The sequence below is a fragment of the Sceloporus occidentalis genome, unplaced genomic scaffold, assembly GCF_023333645.1.
Source record: "Sceloporus occidentalis isolate IW3139 unplaced genomic scaffold, rSceOcc1.0.p SCAF_3, whole genome shotgun sequence".
Classification (NCBI taxonomy): domain Eukaryota; kingdom Metazoa; phylum Chordata; class Lepidosauria; order Squamata; family Phrynosomatidae; genus Sceloporus; species Sceloporus occidentalis.
Window position 1 is genome coordinate 31945956 of NW_028316983.1, and position 23483 is coordinate 31969438.

The 23483-nt window shown below is 39.5% G+C and overlaps 1 protein-coding gene across 1 annotated transcript in view; it reads right to left on the reverse strand.

The window, feature by feature from the left end:
• TOP1 (DNA topoisomerase I) overlaps nt 1–23077 on the reverse strand; it is a 114106-nt gene extending 91029 nt beyond the window's left edge. Inside the window, exons 1-2 of the mRNA XM_089513983.1 lie at nt 22886–23077; nt 21691–21715 (exon numbers count right to left, since the gene is read on the reverse strand). Of these exons, the coding sequence (XP_089370109.1) occupies nt 21691–21715; nt 22886–22918 (58 nt within the window). The 5' untranslated portion in view covers nt 22919–23077. The remainder of the gene's footprint in view (nt 1–21690; nt 21716–22885) is intronic.
• Nucleotides 23078–23483: the final 406 nt, after the last annotated feature.

The following is a 23483-nucleotide window of genomic DNA, read 5'->3' on the forward strand; positions in this document are numbered from 1 at the left end:
AAAGGCTTTGCTATAGTCTATAAAGCCCATGTTGATTTTTTTTTCCTTGCTGCATTTTATTAGCTATCATATCCTCATAATGTGGTCCCTAGCGCCTCTACCTGTCCTGAACCCTGCTTGCACCTCTAGGATTTCTCTTTCAATGTGTGACTGGAGTCTGTGTTGCAGAATTTTACACATAATTTTGTTTGCGTGGGAAATTAATGTTACGGTCCTATAGTTGCATTAGGTGGGAATGTATATTGAACATTTCCAGTCTGTTGGCTAGCATTTTGTTTTCCCTATTTGTTGGCTTATTTTAGTTAACATTAGAGTTGATTCTGTATGGGTGAACTGCAGTTCAATTGGAATAAAATCTGTTCCTGGTGATTTATTTTTCCCAGTGTCTCTTACTGCAGCTTCCACTTCACGTTGTAGAATCTTTGTATTATTCTTCACTTCATGTGTCATTCATTTTATGCCATTTGATATAAGAGACACAGTTTTATTATATGGGACTTAAACATCCAGTTTTTGGTTACCCTAGGGGCTCCTGGAACCAAATCCCAGCAGATACCAACAGCCCATTGTACAATACAGTAAAGACTCATACACACATTTCATTGATTTTAATTAGGCCTGGTGGAGTGTGAGAAGGGACATGGGATGCATCCTACTGCAGAAATAATGCTGTTTGACACCACTTCAACAGCCATGGCCCAATGCTGATGTTGATCATTTCTTCTGTTTTTATTATTTGCACCTTATAACCTGGCAAAAGCAAAGGGTTCCTTATGGTTCAGGTGCTCCATACAATTCAGGACTAAGTGTCTACATTTGTAACAACAAATTTCCAATTTCTCCCTAAAAACACAGGTGGGGCACTCCCACAAGGCCTCAACATTTTCAAAAAAAATTCTCTCTCTAAAGTGTGATGCTAGTACTGGAGTAATGACACATCAATGGCAGCTCATGTTCAGGTGAGCCCATGTTCACCCTAAGATTTAATGTGATACAAAGAGACCTAGGCTCCTCCAAGGCTCACATGCTTCTCCTATCCTCTCTTCCTCATAAGCAACCATATTTTGAAATTAGCCTATTTTAACTTAGTCATAATGCTATCCAGATGAAATAAAACAAAGTTCACTAAAAGTGCCAACAAAAGCTTCTGAGCTTCACCTCTCAGCCATGCAGAATGAGACGAAGGGAGAACACATGAGATCAAGAAGATAGCAACTTAATTTTTTCCATCTTGCTCAATCATATCTTAGTGTCACACTCAAATGTGAACAACTTCTGTTTTTCACTCACATACTCAAAGTCATGCTGTAATTACAAAATGGTGTCCCATTATCCCCCAACCATGATACAAGCCTCACTGCACTTACAGTGCGTGTCACTTATAGTTCTTTTATCAATAAAGCAAGCACTCTTTTTCAGAAGCAACAATGTATTTTCACTATGTCTACGACGACCTCCTTACACTTCTCCAATTTAGGCTTCAGTTGTTTAAACTACCTCCAGCATTTTTCTCAAATAGATGAGGACCAATTTCTTGGTGATACAATTGGACACATATTTCATTTATATTCCCAAGTGTGTCCACTTTCCAGAGTGAAATAAAAATTAGTTCATGCCATTGAAAGAGGCCTATCCCAAAGGTTTTGTATGAATCTTTTATTAAGAATGTGGCTCTAGGTTTGAAGGAGGTAAGTCCCCCATCCCACAAGCAACCTATCCTGAGATTCAATAGGCAGCCATTGTATGATGTGGGAAAAGTAGTTCTGCTGTGTCCTTTCTCTGGTAGGGTGTTCAATACCTCCAGTTAATCATGAAGAGATACAGCAGGGAGGTTCAGTAAATAATTACTTTAAACAGCAAGACGAGTTTAATTATGAAACGTAGCTTTTGTCACTTGCAGGTTCTTGAGGTACACAGCTTGGCACCACTCAGTTTTATGGATTTCATGTTGCTACTACTGTGATCATTTTGCTACAACTGTGATCATATTTTTTTTAAAAAAGTCCAGTGTAACTGTAAAAGCCAATGGACAGCTTTGTTATGAGGGTAAAAGAGTTTCCAGTCAGTAAACATGTAAATATTCTCATTGCAAAGTGAGGATTGCCTACATCAGAGAGCAGAAAAAGTGAATAGTTACCCCAAGGTCTAGGCTCCCTCCATTTCCGATATTAAGGTGATATCAAAATGTTTGAGGCATGTAGCTGAGAGGATGCTTCCAGTGTGGGAAGCTAGCCATACCATACAAGGAGATCCAGGAGGCTCAGCATGCGGGAAGCTCAGGGGCACATAGCTATGGATAGAATGGTCAAGATCGGAATCTGCATAATCCCTACACTGATTCTCTCAATTGCCCTGGAAAATCTTGCCCCGGGATAGGTTTTGCACCATAAATATGCTTGCCTAAGCACCAGCAATTCAGTCTCACTTGAGGTAAAACAGACACTGTCAGTATCTTGCTTAATTCAGCATTGCTGGCAGCTTACTGATCCACTTCCACATCACAGTGTCCCTCCAACTGGAACTTCACATCTGGAATCAGTACAGTACTGCCCTTTACAATGCCTTAAATCACTGCCTACTATGACCTTCTATACTGTTAGTTGTTGGATGTGTGTCAAGAGTATCTTTGTATGATGATTACATTTGATACATAAATAAAAGTATGGAACTTGTACTCTGGAGTTCTTTTTCTCAGAACTGGTATCAAACAATCACCACTGCAATGTCATTGGCATCCATTTTAAGAGCATTAGTGGTACTGAGAGAACACAGGCATGACGCATCAGACAATATATTACCTCCTCCAGCCAAGACTGCAGGAAATAGGCATTTGAAATGTTTACCAACTTTTTAAAATGCATTGATCCCACAGGCTGCCAGGCAATGCATCCTATCCTCTTTCAGAAAGCCATGCAATACGCTTAGTAGCCAGAGGCTACCAGTGCAGATAATCCCATGTGAGTGACCAGAGAGATGGAGAAATGACTCCATGACTAAGGGCTTTATCAAGGATGGCAGAGAAAAACTGCTCCTGCACAAAAAAAACCTTCTCTATCTGAATATTTGTTTTTTCTCTGCTGCAACAACTAATGATTCTCATGTATCAACCCCAGATCAGAAGCCATTACTGCAGAAGTGTCAAGAGAAAGGGTAGAGAAGTATGTAGCAAAAGATGGTGTGGGGGACATACCCACCCTCACATCTGAACACTGGGAATGTAGGGTCAGAGCTCAGCAATCAGAATGGACCTGAAAGCAAACAAAGACAGCAAGAGGAGTTTGCTAGGGAGGTGAAGGAAGCCATCCTGAGGAGAGGCCTTATTCCAGCTGAAAGTATCTAGAAGTTATGACAGAAGTGTTGGCCACTTGTGTGCCTGGTGGACAGTATCCAAATACAAAATATACTATGACCACCAGGGCATTCTGAGTTTATACCCTTCACACAGAGGCACCCTCCTCCCTAGTGGAATTTATTAATGGAAAAGGGAAAGTGGATCTCAACTATGAAATGAATCAAAACTGAAGAAATTTATCTGTTTTTAAAAGGTGTTCCTGGCAGGAGGCACTGCAGAACTGAACCAGCCACTGTAAGAAAAGATATAATGAAGCTCTTTTGTTAAGTTGCGAGTGCATGAACAATGAACTGAACAAACCTGAAGGAAATAGCTGCAGAAAACTAGAAAGAAAGCACTCTTATGGGGAAAAAACAAAATGCAGGACTGCTGGGGTGGAGAATCCCCAGGAATTAGGGATGTTAGCTGGTCAAAATTGGTTTCCCCAACTGTCAGACCATGTAAGAGTCCATGAAGCAATGATGGTAGCAGGAAAGTAAATATGGTGGCTACCAGAACATGACATTCTGATAAATCACCACAGTAACATCTTCTACTCACTTGAATATGGGCAGCAACTGAGGCACAGGAGAATTTTAATACTGCAATGGAGTACCATGCTGTAATACGATCCTCTGCTCCCAAGTAAGCAGAGCCTAACAGTGGGAGAAAAATGCAGGGGTGGGAGTAGAGAAAGAAGGGAAGCTGCAAAATAATAATTATAGAATAGAAACAATGTCTAAAGGGAAATAAACCCAGCACTCTTCTTTAAGGCAGAGTGAAAAATGGAGGAGAATGGAAGAGACATTTCCCAGCTGGAAGTACAGGTTGAATCTCCCTTATCCAAAATGTTTTGCACTAGATGTATTTTGGATTTCAGGGTTGTTGTTGTTTGGAATATTTGTATGAGATATCTTGGATATGGGTCCCAGATCTAAACAAGAAATTCATTTATGTTTCATACAGCTTATAAAAACAGCTTGAAGGTAATTTTATAAACAATATTTTAATAATTTTGTGTGTGAAACAGTTTGTGCATGCTGAATCATCAGAAAGCAAAGGTGTCGCTACTTTAGCCACCCATGTGGATAGTTTTGGAGTATTTCAGATTTCAGAACTCCAGGTATGGGAGACTCAACCTGCAGAAGCTTTGCATAAATTCAGAGTTTTAACACTGAGGGCAAGGGATGAGACATCACTTGCCTCTTAGACCATATCCCCGATCTCTAAACATGCTCAGGAGCAATTCATACAGCAATTCATTCAGGCTTTAAACTCCTCACAGCCTCCTTTTCCAAAAACCTTCCTTTACACATGCCACATGCACCCAGCTCACATCCTGGATCATCCTGGATGAGATTCTACAGGATGTCCCATAACAGCATCACCCAGCCCCTTGCTTGATGCAGGTCTCAAACTTGAGAGAAATGTGCAAATGAAATGTATCTTAGTGGCATAAAATGCATGCAGAAACAACCACATTCAATAATCAGCACTTCCAGTTATTAATCAATGACTTCTGCCTAGCATGATGAGATGGCATTCTCTCATCATTTGTCAAATATTCCTGTTATAACAAATCACAAAAACACAAGAAAGTGTCCATATTCTTCATGTTTAAAACTTCTAACAGCTTCTAAACTGGAAACCAGTCCCATCTTTGTTGCAAAGGAGGTTCTGGAGACATGTTATAACAGGTGCATGCCCATCCCAGTTTTCCCACTATACCAGTCTACTGGGTTTATTACTGAATCAGTCATGTATGCTTCCAAATATGTTCTACCAGGACACTAAGCATACTGCTAAATTGTTACATAGCATTCAAATTAGGGACAAGTACCTAAATACAAAGCCTTAATTATGAGCCCAAGGCTAGTAAGCATTAGTCTGGTCATATTTCTCACACTTCATTATTCTGAAGCAAAGCACCACTGCAATAAATAAACGAAATGGAAGAACTCACAGCAAGAGCCTAATATTAAACATATTCAAAATTTAATTGCCCTGAAGCCATGTGTTCTAAAAGCATTTGCTACTGTTACTTGAAAATGCCATCAACCAGATATATAGGTTAGTATGTTCCAAAAACAGCCCAAACACCCTGAAATACAGGAAGGGGGGGATGACATTCCTGGCCTCCCTAATTATATTGTGCATTTATTTTGGTTGGCCAATGAAGCTGTCACTGATGGATTTTTGTTTGTATAGCGCCTCCAGGTAATACCTGGGAGTGTCATATGCTGGGAGCCACAATGGAAAAAAGGCTCGCATGCCCCAAAAGTAGTAATGGGGCGCGCAGTCATGGCGCGCAAGCGGTGCCACACACCACTGCATGGTGGGCACGAGCCCCATTACTTCTAATGGGGCTTGAGTTTACGTACCTTTTCTTTTACATGCAGGGGAGGGTCTGGAACTGATCCCCCGCGTAAAAGAAGGGCCCACTGTATTTGTTAAACGGCCAACACAACTATCCCTGAATGTTTTCCATAGTGACAGATCCAGCATATCCTAACCCTGCACTACAAGGTTAAATCTGACTACCAAGCATTACTTTATTTATTACAATTACTTATGTATTAGTCTAAAGTCCCTCCTGTGTTCAAGAACCAAGCAGCACATATTGTTCACCATCAACTTACTCCTGCAAGTAAAGCAGGGCTGACAGGTCCCAGGATACCTCACTGAGCTTTACAACTGTTTGGTGATTTAATCCTAACTCACTTCAGTTCCAAAATGCATTCCGTTATGTGGGCTCTAAAGTACTGTTCTAAGATACTGTCTGCTCTTAGCTAGTCTGGTTAAATCACATTCACTTCAATGGAATTTAAACAATCTTCTGGCATGCTACAACCCCAGCAAAACTGCAGGTTTTCACAGTTCTTCCTGTCATCTCTCTCAGTTCTACATGCAAGCTGGAAAAAAAGACAGTCATGGAGAAAAGATGGAAGTAGAAAGGAATGACAATTGTTTAAAACCAGCCAATTCTAAATAATATATAAATTTTAATACAGCCAAGTACAAATCCCAACCTTAACATCCAGAGACGTGGAGAATTTTGAAGTGGAAAACTTTCCACACCTTTAAATTGACTGATTTACATGTTTGTATTATGTTTATTTTGGTTCCAATTTATCCCTGCTTAAAAATACACATAATGCAAGTTTATTCAGATTAATGTATAAACTTCCTATAGCTAATTACATGCACAAAAGAATTAATGATAGTTATGAAACTACCAAGTTTTACTGATATTGTATTGTTCCATTTCATTTAACTTTTTAACAGATAAATATAATTAGGAAAAAAATACAGTTGGTCCTCCGTTTTTGCGTAGGATCCATTCCAGACCACCTCCTGTGAAAACTAAAGCTCACGCCTATTAAAGGCCCATGTGCATGCGGCATTGTAAATAGTGGAGGATGCCCTCCATACATATTCAAGATGCAGATCTCAGATTCGTGAATTAGGAGGGGTGACTATACAATAGTGATGATTTTCACTCAATATATAGGAAATATGCAATAGGATTTTCTGTACTTCTTTATTGTCATATTCTATTTGTAATACAAGTGCTAGATATGCAACCCAGTTAATGACTTCAATAATACAAGCAATACCCATCAATTTCTTCTGTTGTCAACCTTTACTATAATAAATTCCCATGATTACCTAGACAAAGAAAAATCTTCAGATAATTTTGTAATTCATATTGACTGCTCAAATAGACCCCAATGCCAAAACATGTTTGTACATCACTTCTGGACAGCATTTCCCTAGAACAAGGAACAGCAATCTCAGAGGAAACAAAACAGCTGTTTCAACAAGCTTTGGCCCTTATTCAAATACTGAAACATAAGCTCTGACCAGGAATGCAGATCCATTTATGAAGAGCCCAATTTAAGCAATGCCAATTACTTGCAAGGGTCAGAGAGAAAAGTGAGCTGAAGGGGGACATACTGAACTAGATAGATGAAATATTGTTTGCTAGAAGACATGCATATGTATATATATAAGAAATACTACCTTCTTGCAATGCTTTAAGTGTTGAGTGTTCCTACAAACCACTTTCATGCCTATAGTATGGACACAAAGAATTTACACACCTGCTCACTTCTAAGACACATATGGCAATCAAATGTCTGAACAATGCAGGTCATACTAGGCTTCAGGATTTCCCTTCACACCAATATAAAAACATAGGGAGAAGCTCAGAGCAGAAGATCTCAGATCATGTTTATGATCGTAACTTTTGCAAACCACAGAAATGTTAGTCAATTACCCCCCAGGTGCCTGCTGACTATTTGCAGTCTGATTTCTGAATATGACTTCTTGTGCCTTCTATAAAGAAAACAAAAAGTAAGATAGGGTACTTTTTGAAATAGCAGGGTCAATTCACAGGAGTTGATGTACAGATCGTCTGTGCCACTTTTCTGGAGTGAAACTTTAAAACAGTATAGATTTCATGACAGCGGATTCATTAAGACACATTAAATTGTTGATAAGTTGCTTTTTCTTATATATAGTTTCAAATACGTGGTAACAGTCTTCTGATGACAAGATCACAAACAGCTGCTATGGAAATCAATTAAGATACTGCACACCTATATTAAGAACCAGAACTTGAGAAGAATGTGATAGTACGGAGAGGCTGGACAACTGCAAAGCTGTTATTCAATTGTCAGAACATTCAAATGTTTTTAAATAAAGTAGATGTCAGCACAAAAGGGGGTATTTGCATTTAAATATTTTAAGAAAAGTAGAAATAATTTAGGGTATAACGGTGAATTATCACCGTACACATTAGATAAAAAAAATTACAAAAGGCAATTTGAGGTTAAAACTAAAACGTACTCATGTATCAGAAAACTTTACAATGGACAAAAATATTCAGATAATACTCTTCAAGTACATAGAGAGCTCTTTAAAGAGGATATCAGGTGTGATCTAGCAAGACATATGATATACTTAGGTGAGAATAGTGGAGTGAGGCTTCAAGTACACTCATTTTTCCTTGAGGCAGGAACTAGTCTATATTTAGTCATGCAATCACTCAAATCTGCACAACACAGCAAACCTGACAACTAATTTTTAACAGCTTTATACCTTTAACAAGAATAGAGCACCATGGTGACAGAAACATACACCCACTTCAATAAGTTACTATGACCTACTACATTCTTATGAGTTTATCTGAAGGAGAAAAAAGATGTTCAAGGATACAAATTAGAAAAACTGATCTGACTCCTCTAGAAAACAGAAACAATACCTAAGTATATGCTTAGGAAAGGAAACAGGACCCCTTACAACAACATCTGACAAGAATACTGCACAGACTGGTAGGGTAGCAGCTTCACTTCTTTTAAAACTCTCTACAGTGATTTCTTCATAACACAAAGGAGAATTATATAGGCCAAACCGTGCGGCTTCCCTGCAGAGAAAAAAAACCCTGTGAAAAACAGGTTCTTTTTGTGCCGTGCTTGTGACGCCTGAATGCGCCAATGGTGCACTCGGGACGTCACAATGGCAGTGCCTGTATACATGGGGCACCGCTATTGTGACGGCACCGTGTTGTACTAGGGTTAGGGACTGTGTGGTTGCTGTGCGGTCCCTTAATCCTAGTACGCTGCCAGCACGGCACACTTGGCCCATCTGGACCAGGCCATAATTACATTTAGATGAATCAATTAGCTTTCCTTCAACAAGTGCTAAGTAGATCAACAATAGTGGTCTCTTTGCCTGTATCCGAGCTTGTGCCTTCTCCTTGTGCGCACACACTTCATCTGAACACACAACTAGACAGATTTGTTTTCTCCATAGTTCTTTTCAGTAAATGAAAACAATTTATTGCTGATCCAAGCAATTTACATGTGTCTCCTGTAAAAAGATTATGAAGCCCAATTTTAAATACTTTAAGAGAATTTGGGCAAGTAAGTAGGTCCAGACAAATCTTTCAAAAAGTACAAATTTTATTCAAGACAAGATTAGCTCATCCTTTGTCAAGCACATTCATTTTCCAAGCAAGGATATAAGACTCATGAAGACAAACACAACAGAAGTAGTGTAAATCAAGTGGTCTTGACTTATTTGGCTACTACACAACTTTTGGGTCTGTGACTTCCATTTCTTTTCAGTTGCACAGAAAAACAGGACACAGATGTAAATAAAGGCTCCACGATTCTGTATCTGAGGAAGAATCCATACACACAGACCTCACATCATATATATGTTCAGAATTTAATATTTAACTTAATATGAATGGCTCAATATTCATGGGGTGGGATTAGGGAATGCTTACCTATCACAAGACTACAATCTGAAAGCTTACAGAAGTAGGTGGCTGCTGAAGTATACATAACATGACCTTTATCTGAGGTACATTATGAGAAAACAGAAAGTATTTTCGTTGTATGTTTGTGATAAAGCTCTCAGAAGTTTCAGATAGCCTGATTATTGTCTCTTTGCTGTTCCTCTCTTGTATTCAATCCCATACATAATCTCTCTTCATTCATTTCCATCACAGGAATTGGTCGAAACCCAACACTGACATTTCATCAAAACCACAAACTTTAGCTTACTTGTTCCTCTGCTGTATCAAACCATGAAAAAAGTTATTTTCCCCCACAAAACCAAAAAAAAAAAAAAGGCATCTTTAAAATTGAAACAGAAGTGAGCATACTGTTAAATATTTTATTGGTCAAGTATCTTTCTCATATATTGTGTACTTATGGCATACTAAGGAAAACAGTGCATTTTACTCTTGTATAACAGCAGGGTAAATTGTTAAAGCTACTGTCAGGAGGCCTCTGTGTCCATTTGTGCACATGCAGTTATTAAGATAAACCAAAAATTGTGAAGTTCAATGTGAGAATTTAGAATCACGGAAGAGACCACAAGGGCCATCCAGTCCAACCCCCTGACATGCAGGAAATCTCAATCAAAGCATCCCTGACAGATGGCCATCCAGCCTCTGTTTAAAGACCTCTAAGGAAGGAGGCTCCATTACACTCTGAGGGAATTTGTTCCACTGTTGAACAGCCCTTACTGTCAGGAAGTTTCTCCTAATGTTGAGGTGGAATCTCTTTTTCTGTAGCTTGCATCCATTGCTCCGGGTCCTAGTCTCTGCAGCAGCAGAAAACAAGCTAGCTCCCTCCTCAATGTGACATTCCTTCAAGTATTTTAACAGGGCTATCATATCACCTCCTAACCTTCTCTTCTCCAGGCTAAACATCCCCAGCTTTAAATTATGTACATATTTAAATAACATGAGGGCAGTGTGGTATCGTGGTTTGAGTGTTGGTTTAGGACACTGAGAGACCAAGATCTGAATCCCATTCAGCCATGGAAACCTACTGGGTGACCTTGGGCAAGTCACACTCTCAGCCTCAGAGAAAGGCAAAAGCAACTCCCTCTGACAAGTTCTGCTGAGCAAATCCTGTGATGAGTTCACTTTAGGGTCACCATAAGTCAGAAATGACTTGAAGGCAATTGATAACAGTATTTTACAAATGCATTTGTCTAAGAATGGGACAGGTTGTATCTCTGGCTGACTGTAAATCTTATAGGCAAGCCAGATTTGTTGCTATATGATCTATGAAACTGACCTTAGCTCAAAGGTGGGCAAAGTGCAGCCCCAAGGCAGCATGTGGTTTCAAAGCTGTTTTTGTGGCTTTGGATCACTTTGAATCTGTCTGGCTCTAGGGTGACCTACCTTTCTTCAAAGTCTACAACAGTGGTAATTCACCCTTTTTAAAAGACTGCAAGACTTCCACCCTGAATAGTTTAGTATTTTTTTTAATAGACGCAATTAAAAAAACCCACTAAAAGTGAAGTCATTTCTGGTGCTGGGGAATCAATCAGTTTGTGGACCCTCAGAAGTCCAGAGGCAGAAAGTGAGCTCCAGACCCACCACAGTTGCCCACACCTGCCTTAGCTTAGTAAATTATAGTTCCTTTCATGCTTGTGAGTTCTATGATTTTTCCTTCCTGTCTCTCTTTCCTTAAATCATCTTGAGGGCTACTCTATGCATCACAATTTAAACAAGTGATTCTTTTACACCAAATCTGTATGTGCAATAACATTTTAAACATATAAACAAGTGGCAAGACAACACAGGGAACCACAATTGGTCAGCTGACCCGTATGATAAGCATGTGCTTCAATCATTATTTCAGTGTGTATATAAAATTATTCTGTAATGTATTTCATAGGATCTTTCAAGATCTGAATAATATCACTGGTGTGAAATATTTTATCCCACTGAACTGAACACTATTAATAATTTTATCCTTAAAAATGATTTCTTCCATCATAAGGGGCTTATTATTCACACGATACCTCTGCCACTCCAGAATGAGGAGACATAATTTTAACAGAAATGTAAGACCACTAGAAAACTGTAATGCAGATGCAGCACACATTACATCCTATTGGGAATCCTGGGGTAGAGACCAAATCTAGTTGCACTTAAAATTTGCCAAAGAAAGGGATGCTCATTATTAGGATACAAACAATTTTTTTCAGGCTGTCATAACAGTGTATCCATACTATGCAGTAATGTATACTTTCAAGTAGTTTGGTAATTGCAATGGTGGGAATCTACTCAACCCCTCTGTGTGTGTTAAGGATTTTTTGGACAAATGTACACGTACCTAACCACACCCCTACACCTAACAAAAACATTTAAGGATTATCAGGAAGAACTTAGTGTCACTGCTTTGACAAAATCTAATTTTAAATAGTGTATTAGTCTCATGATGTCCTCTGAAAATTTCATGAAAAGAAGAATACTATTGCACTCGCACTGAAAGTAGAATTCTTTACATGCATATCACACTGGGTTCTACGTCTATGTAAAAGCAAAGAGGACTGGAAGTCTGATGTAAGTTACATGTACATATAATTCAGTTTGCAAGCTAATTTGTCTCCTATTATAGTTACTGTTACATAGGTATTGTCCCTTTCTCTTTTCAAAACAGCTGAAGGAGACCATAAAAATGTTTACAAGCCAAAAGACATTGGGCTACTTTCAATAATAAAATCATTTCTTTTCAGCATTCCTAGACTTTGTCTCTTCTCTATACCACATCTAACGCTAAGTAAACTTGGACAAAAGTGTGTTATATGGATTATGATGGGAAAACCACATTCCAACACTTAATCCTTATGTCAAAGAAAGGTAGGTTCCAACACTGCCAAAAAGTACATGCTCGGCACGTACTAGGGTTAGGAAGGGGCGTCCTTGGTGGACGCCCCTAACCCTAGTACATGCCAAGCACGTACAAAATGGCGGCACCCATTCTACATGTGCACCGCCGTTTTGGCGTAGCAGACGCTTAGCGTCCACATGTCTTGGCGCCATTATGACGCCGCAAGTGCGCCAATGGCGCTTTGTGGAGTCTTAATGGCATAGCAAAAAGAAACCGCTTTTTGCGGCTTCTTTTTGCTGCACGGAGGAGCCGTGCGGTTTGTCCGCTGCAGCTCCTTCACGCAGCAAACACAGGCGCTGGCAGACCGCCCTTTTGGGCGGTCTGTAAAGCGCCAAAGATACTGCTCTTCCTTGTAAACCCAAGCAGAACTAAAGTATCATGCAATGAGTACAGAACAAATGCTCTTACAGATACTCGTTACACTTCTAGAAGACGTATAAAACTAGATAAACGGCCAAAGTTCATTTTTTCATGAGACAAGGTGGATGACACCTTCCAAGGCAGCAGTTTTAGTGTATTTTAATCAATTGTTTCTGGAAATCATTTTTAGGCCAAAGCTATAAAATGTAAGCAAATCTTTTTCTCCTTTGGTAAGACTTTCCTTCTAGAAACATAAAACCACCTTTCTCTTATGCTAAACCTATGATGCCATTAAAATATTGATGTGAATGACACAGAAAATTACCAGGACTTACTTGCAAAAATATTCTCCATTGAAATTAATAGACTTATATGTCAAGTAGTTATTGTAATTTCTACACTTTGTGCTGACAGTGCAACTAAGAAAATAAAGAGAATCCAGCTATTCAACAAATGCCTGAAGATACAAATGTACACTTTGGCCTTATGCAAATACTTGCATTTGTATGTGGCTTTGTATAAGATTAAGACAGCTGTTGTAACTTAGAAGTCATACTTCAAATTCTAATTTAACAGCCACAAATCCAATTTATGACTTGTGGAATAAGTGGGACTTGGGTAACTGAGATAACTTCAGTAAGTTCCTTATTAACCCATCAGAATTTCTTAAACAAATGATTTGCTAGGGTTAGGGGAACAAGACCCCCGTGAACATGGAAAAACCGCAAATAACAAAAACACTCTTTTTACTTGGGAGGACACCTCTCTAGGACTGTCTAGGTCCTCCAGTGCAACTCTGTGGTCAATGTCCAACATACACTGACCATAGAATGGCACTGGAGTAGCTACAAATGGTCTTTCAGTGCAACTTTTAGTTAAAGTTGACCACAGAGTTGCACTGGAGGACCTAGACAGTCCTAGAGAGTACATATTAATGAAATCAGTGAATAATCAAATCCGCAAATATCAAATCTGCAAATATGGAGGGATGACTGTACAATTTAAAAGCCAGAACTTGAGCTGCATACACTCTTATTTTATATTCTGCATGGCTGCATTAAATGCTGGTGTTCTAAAAATGATGCATATTGAATCCAATGACACAGTTCGAAGCTAGGTTTCTTTGGAAATGGAACACATTTACTCCAGAAAATGAAAGGAGGCTTATGGACAGAGTATTAAAGGACTGTGACTAGCTAATGAGACAAGTACTGCATACACAATTTGAAATCTAACTTGAGTAAGTTGTAGTAAATCTGCCAAACAGGAAGCAATGCAAGTTTCTATCTTTTAAGAATTAGTTACCCCACTAACCAGAATAATCAAGCAACCCTAACTCAACTTACCACCAGACACTCAGCCAATGAGTTCAACAGTGTAAAGGGAAAATCTTCAATATTGTTGCCCACTTAGCTTATCCACAATTTAAATATGAAGAACTGAGGCAAAGAACTTAAGCAGCTTGCTAAGGATCACATGATCATTTAGCTGCAAAGCCTGATAAAAGGGAAGTAAAAAGACTACGCCTGAAGAGGCGAGATCAAAACTGCAACCTTCATTATCATTGACCATTACTGCATTGACACAATTGCAATTCACATTTCTTGTTAAAAGGAATGACTTCCTGATAGCTAGCTGACTAGGGAAATGACAAAGTCATATTTTTCAAAATAATTTGCTTCCTGGAAATATCAGAGATGGACATCTACTACTATGATTGTAAGGTGACCCATGTGAATTTAATTAAGATGATCCATGTGGTATTTTTGTAGTTATTCCCCCCCCCCCTATTTAGTTGCTGTTTACAAGTGAGCTTAACCAGCTTAAAAGTAGATGTGTTCCATGCACCTAAACAGGCTGCAGTTTACTCAGGCTTAATATTGTTTACATTTAAAAAGCCATTCTCACACCCTGAACAATGCAGGTTACACAACAACTATCATATAAACAATAATGTAGCCACAAGAATTGCCTGATTTCTATAGATCTTCACATTTTTGAAGTAACTGTTAAGAGCTAAGTACATAAGGCAAACACTGTAGTTCAGACTAAAGGCCCACTTGCCTAGCATTCTACTCCAACAATGGCCAAACAGCTGTTTAAAGGAAGACCACAAGTAGGACGTGAATGCAATGGCACCATCTTGCTTGTGTTCCCTAGTAAATGCTATCTAGAGGAAAAGTTGAAGTAATATACAGCCATCATGCCTCCTGGCCACTGACAGCATTTTCTATGAATCTGTTTTATCCCATTCAATCTGCCCATGTTGGAAACCATCAAGCCTATGCACTTTGGAACAAATCCAGTTGAACTGAATGCAACTTAACTCCAAGTAAGTAAATGTGCTTCAGTGAGAGGTTTTAACAAATATGTACTACAAAAAAGGCAGGGATTTCAGAAAGATTTGCTCAAGTCCACAGAATGTATTTCACTGGTGTTCCACTACTGTTGAATACTGTCCTCTTATTACCAATCATCTGAAAGGAAAACTTACTCAGGGAAAAATTTTGCTTGGGAAATTTATGGAAGTTTGCCAGGGAATTTTCCTCTGGATTTTATGCCAAGAAAAAGCCACAATGTATTTAGCACTCCACAAAAAAACTTAGCATAAGGCACCAGGATGATGGCCTCTTAGGAGTCCACATCATTGGCAAATTCTATATTTATCTGTAAAATGATAAAACAACTACATAACACATACTGCAAGGACTGAGGGGCATGTGAGAGTCACTAATAGTTTGTGGGGGAAGAATTACCCTAACATATAAACACATATGAAAGAATCATACCCATGGAAGGGTATGTATCACACATACATTTCCTTAATAATCTAGGGGGTCATTTGTTTTCACTTGCATAGCATTTGAATGACTCAATATTTGAACAATTTTCTGCAAACCCCATTCTCCAAATGATCAAGTCTTGAGAGAAAGAAGAGTTTCTAGGACTAATCTGCCTCCAGAAGTTAACAAAGACTAAAGCTTAAAAAGATCCTTTTTCAAAAGTTCAAAGTAGCAGAAAGCTTTTAGAAAATATAAAGGCTGCACATGTTATCCTGTAACCATATATAAAATTACACAGGATTGTTGGTTATGCTTGAAGTTTAAATGCAGATTTATTTTTAATGCCTTAAAGCAGATTCCGATTGTAAGATCTTATGGTTATAGTATTCTTTTTAACTGGGGACTGCTGAACTGGCAGGGAGTTGGTTTGACCCTAAATGATTCTTGAGGCATTTTTCAACTCAATAATTATGTGATTATTTGAACAGTATCATGTCAATTCCAATAATTTATATTTAAATCTGAATGCTAGGATCTCAATGAGGAAAGATTATGTAGGTTAATCTTCCTGCTGTATTAAACTACAAAGGCCAGCATCCCCAACCAAACACATCTGGAGGGCCTTATGGTGGAGGGGAATGGTGTGAAATAATCTTAAATCTAGTAGTTTTAATGTGGGGAGAAACATACAAGCACACAATTCTCCTCTAGCAACTTGAAATTATACAATGATGTGACACTGCGCAACAAAGATAGTCTCTTAAGTTTGTAATACTTATTAGTCTGTTACAATTTTATAATGATTTCATGCATTTACAATTATCTTATTTTATTATATTTTCCCTCTTTATCTTTTTAATATAATTTTATAAGTGAAATTTTAATTATTAACTATTGTATGTGATTGCTGTTTGATCAATTGATCATAATAAAATAATAAAAAATGATAAGACATCTTGCCAAAGTACTTCACCATTTGAACTAGTTTTTAGAAATAAACTACCCAAGTGGTATATATAATGCATAAGATACATCTTGCAAATCACTGTGAAGATTATTCTAAGCTTAATTATTAGACCCAGTACTAAAGAGTATGGGAAAAATAAATAAATAAAATTAAATAAAGTATTTTAAGGCCCGAAGCAGAAGGGATAAATAGAGTGGCAGGAGATTATGCTGGTGCCGTTCATGTCGGGACTGCGGCAACCACATGTGTCTGGTCTAATCTGGGCTACCACTATGGTCCTCAACTGGGCCACCAGAAGGAGTGGATTTTATCTGCTCCTTCTTGGCCTGGTCCTTTGCAAAGGCTGCAGCCTCACCATAGCTTCAGGCTGCATTTGGGGTGTGCATCATGTAAACTGCACCCTCCCCCCAATGTGGCCTTAAGCCACATCATTTTGCCTGTATGTGGTGGGTCAAGTGATACCCAGAGCACTTGTATTCTACCAATACCTATGTAAGTGTTGGACAGCACAATTTGCTGGGTTATACCAACCTAAACTTATGGCAGACTATTTCTTTAAAACTATTTTATTAGCTAAAACATGCCAAGGCACAAATTTCATTTATACGCAGGCATCAATCAGTAGTGTTCCTGGAACATCTCCCATCGACTTGAGAATCCATAGCTATTCTTTTCTTAGCTTTTGATATCAGAAACCATTCACACAAGCAGACATAGCTGTGTGTTACTGCAAAATGATTTCCTTCATCAAATGCATATAGGTATTGTCATTACATACTCAGCACCTAACAGGCAGTGGCTGTTTTTCATCAATGGCCTCAAATGTGACTGAAGAGACAACAGCTTGCTACTTATGTGTTTAAACAGCTTTAACATTTTTAAAACCAAAGCCTTCATTTTATGAGGCATCTAAACAATTAAGAGGAGGAAACTGGAAGGGAAATGGCAGATTTCCTAAAAATAGTACATAATCTCGCCAGAGAAAATTTACATTGCTATAAGTAATAATATAATTTATGTCAGCAGGTATTCAGCATAAATTATCCTCTTAAAGTCAGTTTTACAATAGTTACAATATATTATACAATGTATTACAATAATACAATATAGGACTAAGCACAAAACAGAACCAACATGTAAGTAAACAAGATAAAACAAACAGTTCATTCTTCCATGCTTTACCTAGAATAGAAACAGTTATTTAAAATACCAAATTCACCACAGTATGACTGAGAAAACAAGGGTTCTTCAAAATAGTATAGGTATATTATAGCATCCTGACATAAAAACAAGTTCAAACTTTGTGGCAAGGTGACAAAGGGCATTCCTTAAACAACATGAAAGATCATGTGGTTACGTGAACAATTAAAGTGACACCAAAAGACAAAGGATGGTTGGGTCTTCTGTGGCCAATTCTCATACAATATTAAGTCACTTGGATTTGTGCTAAAAAATACCCAATACAAAAATCTAGGAAAATATTTTCACGTCCTAAGGACAAGATACTATTTTTCACTAAAGTAACAGGCCTATGCTGAGATGGAAGAACCAGGACCAACATTCAGTCCCTGGGTATCAAGACTCCAGAGATGTTGAGTGCCTTCAAGTTGACCCTATCATGAGGTTTTCTTGGCAAGGTTTATTCAGAGAGTTTCTGCCATTGTCTTCCTCTGGGGCTGAGAGAGTGTGACTTTTCCAAGGCCACCCACTTGGTTTGCATGCCTGAGCATGGATTCAAACCCTGGTCTTTAGAGGCCTAGGTGCAAAACACACCGCAGACATAATCCAGTTTGAGACCTGGCTCATTGCTAGGGAATCCTGAGAACTGTAGTTTATTGTGGCACCAAAGCCCTCTGACAGAGAAGGCTAAATGTCTCACAAAACTACAGTTCCCATAATTCCCTAGCACTACGCAAGGGCAGTTAAAGCAGTCTCAAACAGGATTATTTCTGCAGTGTGTTTTGGACCCTTGTTCAACACTCAAGCCACTGCCCCACTCTGGTATGTTCAATAAATATTATTAATAATTATTATTATAATACTAATAACATGCTTTTAAAAAAAGTAGGAAGATGACAAGAAGCTAGAAGAGTCAACATCCACCGAAATGAATGACATCTAAAATCAATCTTAAGCACACGTTTAGCAATGAATTGTCCCCTAGAGCACAAAACAAAAGACATTCATATTCTATGCATTTATATATTAGTCAGTGGATGATCTTAACAGAGTGGCACATAAAATAAAATAAATCACCTACATATAAGCAATTCTTTGAACTCCAGTTGAGGATTGGGCAGAGAGAGAGAGAGAGAGTGTGTGTGTGTGTGTTATTTATATCCCACCTTTTGGCAAAAATGGGACTCAAGTTGGTTTGCAACATGTTTAAAAACTGTGCAAACTTAAAACTAAACAAACATACAAGTTTTCAAAAAGACAATTAAACTATTTAAAAAGTTAAAAACATTAAAATTCATTAAAAAGACTATTCTCAACACAGAGGACACAATTAAAAGCCCACTCAAGTCAGTTTTTAACAGATTTTCTATATCCCAGACTCTGGGTGTCATGGGAGGCTCTGCTTTTTTCCAGTTTCTTTATATCTCTAAGGAGTTTATCACATGAGAGGAATTTCTCTTAATTTCGAATGAAAAGAAAGTGGGGCCAGAACGCATTTACATGTATTCGCTAGTTCAGCGAATTTACGTGAATTCGAATTGCGCTCGAACTGACTTCCCATTGCCCAAAAATAGCTTGCCATTGCCCGAAATTGCGTGTGGTAGTCTATCATGCAATAACGTTAAACCCCATGATTGCATTCGGATTGCCATTGGATTATACTTCCCTCCTTTCCCTTGTCTGATAACTTCCTCAGGATAACTCAGATCCTGTATGAACTGACTGTGAAACATTTATTCATGTCTCTTAGGGGTGGTACTCATGTGGCTTTCTGGATATTGTTGGATTACAACTCCCAGCAGCCCTAGCCAGCATAGCCAAGGGCGATATATTGCTTTTTAAAAAATATATACTAAAAGATTTAAGTCTAAATCGCCCAGCAGAAATGTTCTGAACAGAAATGTTTCAGCATACAAACAGACAGAATATCTGAGTTACAGTCTACATGTCATTTATCACAGATTACTTTGTATATTTATACACAGTCAGAGGGAACTGAAACAATATATAAGCTTCAACACACATGTTATAGAAGAACATGAGAACGTTTCATGAAAGCAGCAGAAAATCAAAAAGCACCTAAAAGGCAAAAACACTAAGTTGAAATGCAGGTCTTAAAAAAGTAAGCAATCTTGACATTTGACAGCTAATGTTATTTCAAATGTAGCAGATTCTCCTCCAGACTTTATCTCCTCCATTTGAAGGAAAGAGAAACCTTCCTATTAAACAGTGGCAGAAACACTGGCAACAACAGAAAGAAGGCATTCTTCCCCCAAAACATACTTTTTTAAAAGATAAAACAAGATATTCATCTCCTGTTGCTTTTTATAATTGAACCACAGACAGCTATAAAAGTTTAGCAAAGTGATGCTGGATACTTTTCTGGAACAATTGTAACTTTTTAAAAAATGATTATTGCTTTGAATTAGGCTGATTTTAATCTATGTTTTAGCTGTCAGTAGTGTTTCTTTTTAATTTTTGTACTCAAAGTTTTAACCTTGTATTATTATTATCATTATCATTATTATTATTATTATTGGATATGTCTTGATCTACCTTGAGTCCCACTGCAGGAGAAAAGGCAGGATATAATTTTTGGAAGTATTTGTAATATTTTAAATGTTATTTATTATTATTATTATTATTATTGTTATTGGGGGATTTTATATGTTTAAGGGAGGGAGGGAAACAATTTTTGGGGATCGTTTTATATTTTCATCTGTTTTGTAAGCTGCCTCCATCCTGGTGGGGAGACATCGTATAAATAAAAAAGTATTATTATTATATAAATAACTTTTTAAACCCAGGAATTAAAAAAGGCCCCCCCAGGCAGCTAACTTATTAAATAAAATAATAATAATATCAATCAATCAATAAAGCCACTGGGAGACTTTAGGGTTGAAGGGTGGGGTATGAATACTGTAAATAAAATAAATAATAAAATAAATAATGTTAAAACCCAGCAATAATAATAATAATAATAATAATGAAGCCCCACTGGGTCTTTTTAAAAATATGTCATTTATATATTCAAAAAGACAAAGCATATCTGTTCCAAGAGCAACATGTTGCAACCATCTTTTGTAGAAGGAGGGAAAGAGAGAGAGAAAAGGACTGATAAAAAGAAACAGAACAGGGGGGAATAAAGAAGAGAAGGAAGAAGAAGTGAGAATAAAGAGGTAGACTTTTAAAAAGGGGGGACTGATTAAAAGAAACCGAACTGGGGGAAGAGGAGGAGAAAAAAGAGGAGAAAGAAGGAGAAGGAGAGGTGAGCATAATAAAGAGGACTAAGCTACTAAAAATCCCCCAAGTTCTCCTTCTGAAAAGCCAGCCCAAAGCTGAAAGGGCCCCCCTTCCCTCCCCCCCCCTTCAGGGAGGATTATTTTGGAACATGATGGTGGTTTATTTCTCATGTTTTCTCTGCAGGAGGCTCCTTGTGGGCAGCAGCAGCAGCAGCAGCAGCAGCTCGAGGGAGGAGGAGGAGGAGGAGGAGAGACAGGCAGGGAAGAGAGAGAGAGAGAGAGAGAAAAAGAAAATGGCGCAGAGACTAAGTCCCCACCGTCGACAAGGCGACTTTCCAGGGGGAATCCGAGCCCAAGAGAGGCCCAGAGGCACCCAGGGAGGCCAGAGCCAGGGTCTCCGAAGCCCTCACTGCGGAAATATGGGGCCAGATGGCCCCCCGGCCCTAAGCTTTCCCAGCATCAGGGAGTCAGATGGGAACAATGGGGCCAGTCAGAGAGGAGACGGGACTTAGTCTCTGGGACGCCATGTCTGTCCTTTCCACCATCCTCAGCAAGGCAGGCATGCGAGGCAGGCAGAGGCCAGGAAACCCTCGCCCCTTCCCCAAATCTGGAAGCCACTCACCATTCGCTCGGAAATCTGGATCGATCTGGGGAAAAAGGGGGATTTTATTTTATTTAAAGAGAGAGAGAAGAAGCAGGATCTAAGAATTATTTCACAGCCCCCAAAAGGTCTCTAAAAGGCCTCCCCAAGGTTAAATGAAAGATTAAGTTGATGGCCCTTGAAACCCTAAATGTATCTCAGGGAAAGGATACACTTAAGGAGAGAGAGATATACAATTTCCCTCCCCCCCCCCAACCTAAGTAGGGCCTTCCTGGTTCAAACACCTCCTTCCTCGTGTGGGGCTCTCCCCCAAAAACACCCTTTTGTGTATCTTACATGCCCTTTAAAACAGAAAACCCTAAAACCCTAAGAAGCAATGTTTCCTTACAGCCCCCCCCCCAAAAAAAAAAACCCCTAAGTATGGCCCTTCTGGTTCAAACACACCCTAAAAGCACCCTTTTTGCGTCCCACTTACCCCCAAATCCAACATTTTGCCTTTTTTCTCTCCCCCCCTCCTTCAAAGGAAGAGTAAGCAAGATATTGAGACGCATTCCCCTCCCAAACCTAAGCATGGCCCCCCTGGTTCAGCCACTTCCTTCCCAAGAAGCCCCCCTTCAAAGCCCCTTTTTGTGTATCCTAGATGCCCTTTAAAAATGGAGGTGAGCCTCCCCCTCCAAAACCCCAATAACCTTTTGCCTTTCCCTCCTCTGGAAGGAAGGAAGGAAGGAAGGAAGGGTAAGCAAGAGGTTGAGATATACTTCCCTGCACCCCCCCCCCCAGAAAAAAACCCTTAAGGGTAGGCCCTCCTGGGGGTTTAAGACCCAGACTCCATAGGGATAATAAGCCACCATTTGAAGGGGGTCCTAACAAGGATTAATAGGCCCCCATTCGAAGGTGGAAAATATGGAAGCTTTGGGGGTGGCCCCCAGAAAAAAAGTGGGGGCTGGTGGATTTGGAGAGAGGGAGAAAGAGGGGTGGTCCCCCTTCAATAACAGCAACAGCTATTGCTATTACTACTGCAAGGCCCATGATTGTGGGAAGGGAGACAATGGGTCCTCTTCCTCCCTTTAGTCTCACTTCCCAAACCTCTCCAGGAAAGGGGCTTGTAGTGCCCTTCCCCGATTGCTTCTGCCGTTAAATGGCCCTTATCTGGCGGCTCTCATAAGGGGATCCCCCCAAATAGAGGCTAGGCCCAGGTGTGGGGGAGGCCTCTTACCTGGGAGTCGTTGTGCAGCTGGTCCCCACTCATGGCCTATAGAGCAGCGTATAAGGCGGGTGTTAGGGAGGAAGGGAAGGCCTGGCGAGGCGCCTAAGGAGGGACTCGAGGCCGAAGAAGGGAACGCGCAGCCCCCTCAACTTCACCACCAGCAGCAAGGAGCAGCCAGTTGTGTAACAGACTAAGTCCTTATTTCCCCTCACTGCGCAGGCGCAGCGTCTTTTAAACAGCGGGGCGGGGCGTAGAGAGGGGGGTGGTGCCTTCGGAGACTTTGCATAGCCCAGCCCACCCTCCCCGTCTCCTCCAATCGGGAGCGACTCGGGCTGCTATTTGCATCCAGGCCGCACCCACTTGATATAATATGGCCCCGCCTCCTCCACTCCTTAGCCCCGCCTCTTCCTTCTCGATGCCGGTTGCCTTTTTTTCCCTTCTTCTCCCTCGCCTCCTTCCTTCCCTTTCTTCAAAACGCCGGGTTCTATTTACATATCCGGTCACGCCCCTCTTCCCGGCCTCCAATGAACAGCGAGAGGAGGGATGGTATGCAATTTTGCATACTGGGACTCGTTCTTCTTTTCCCCTGCTGTTCGCTGGAGGTAAG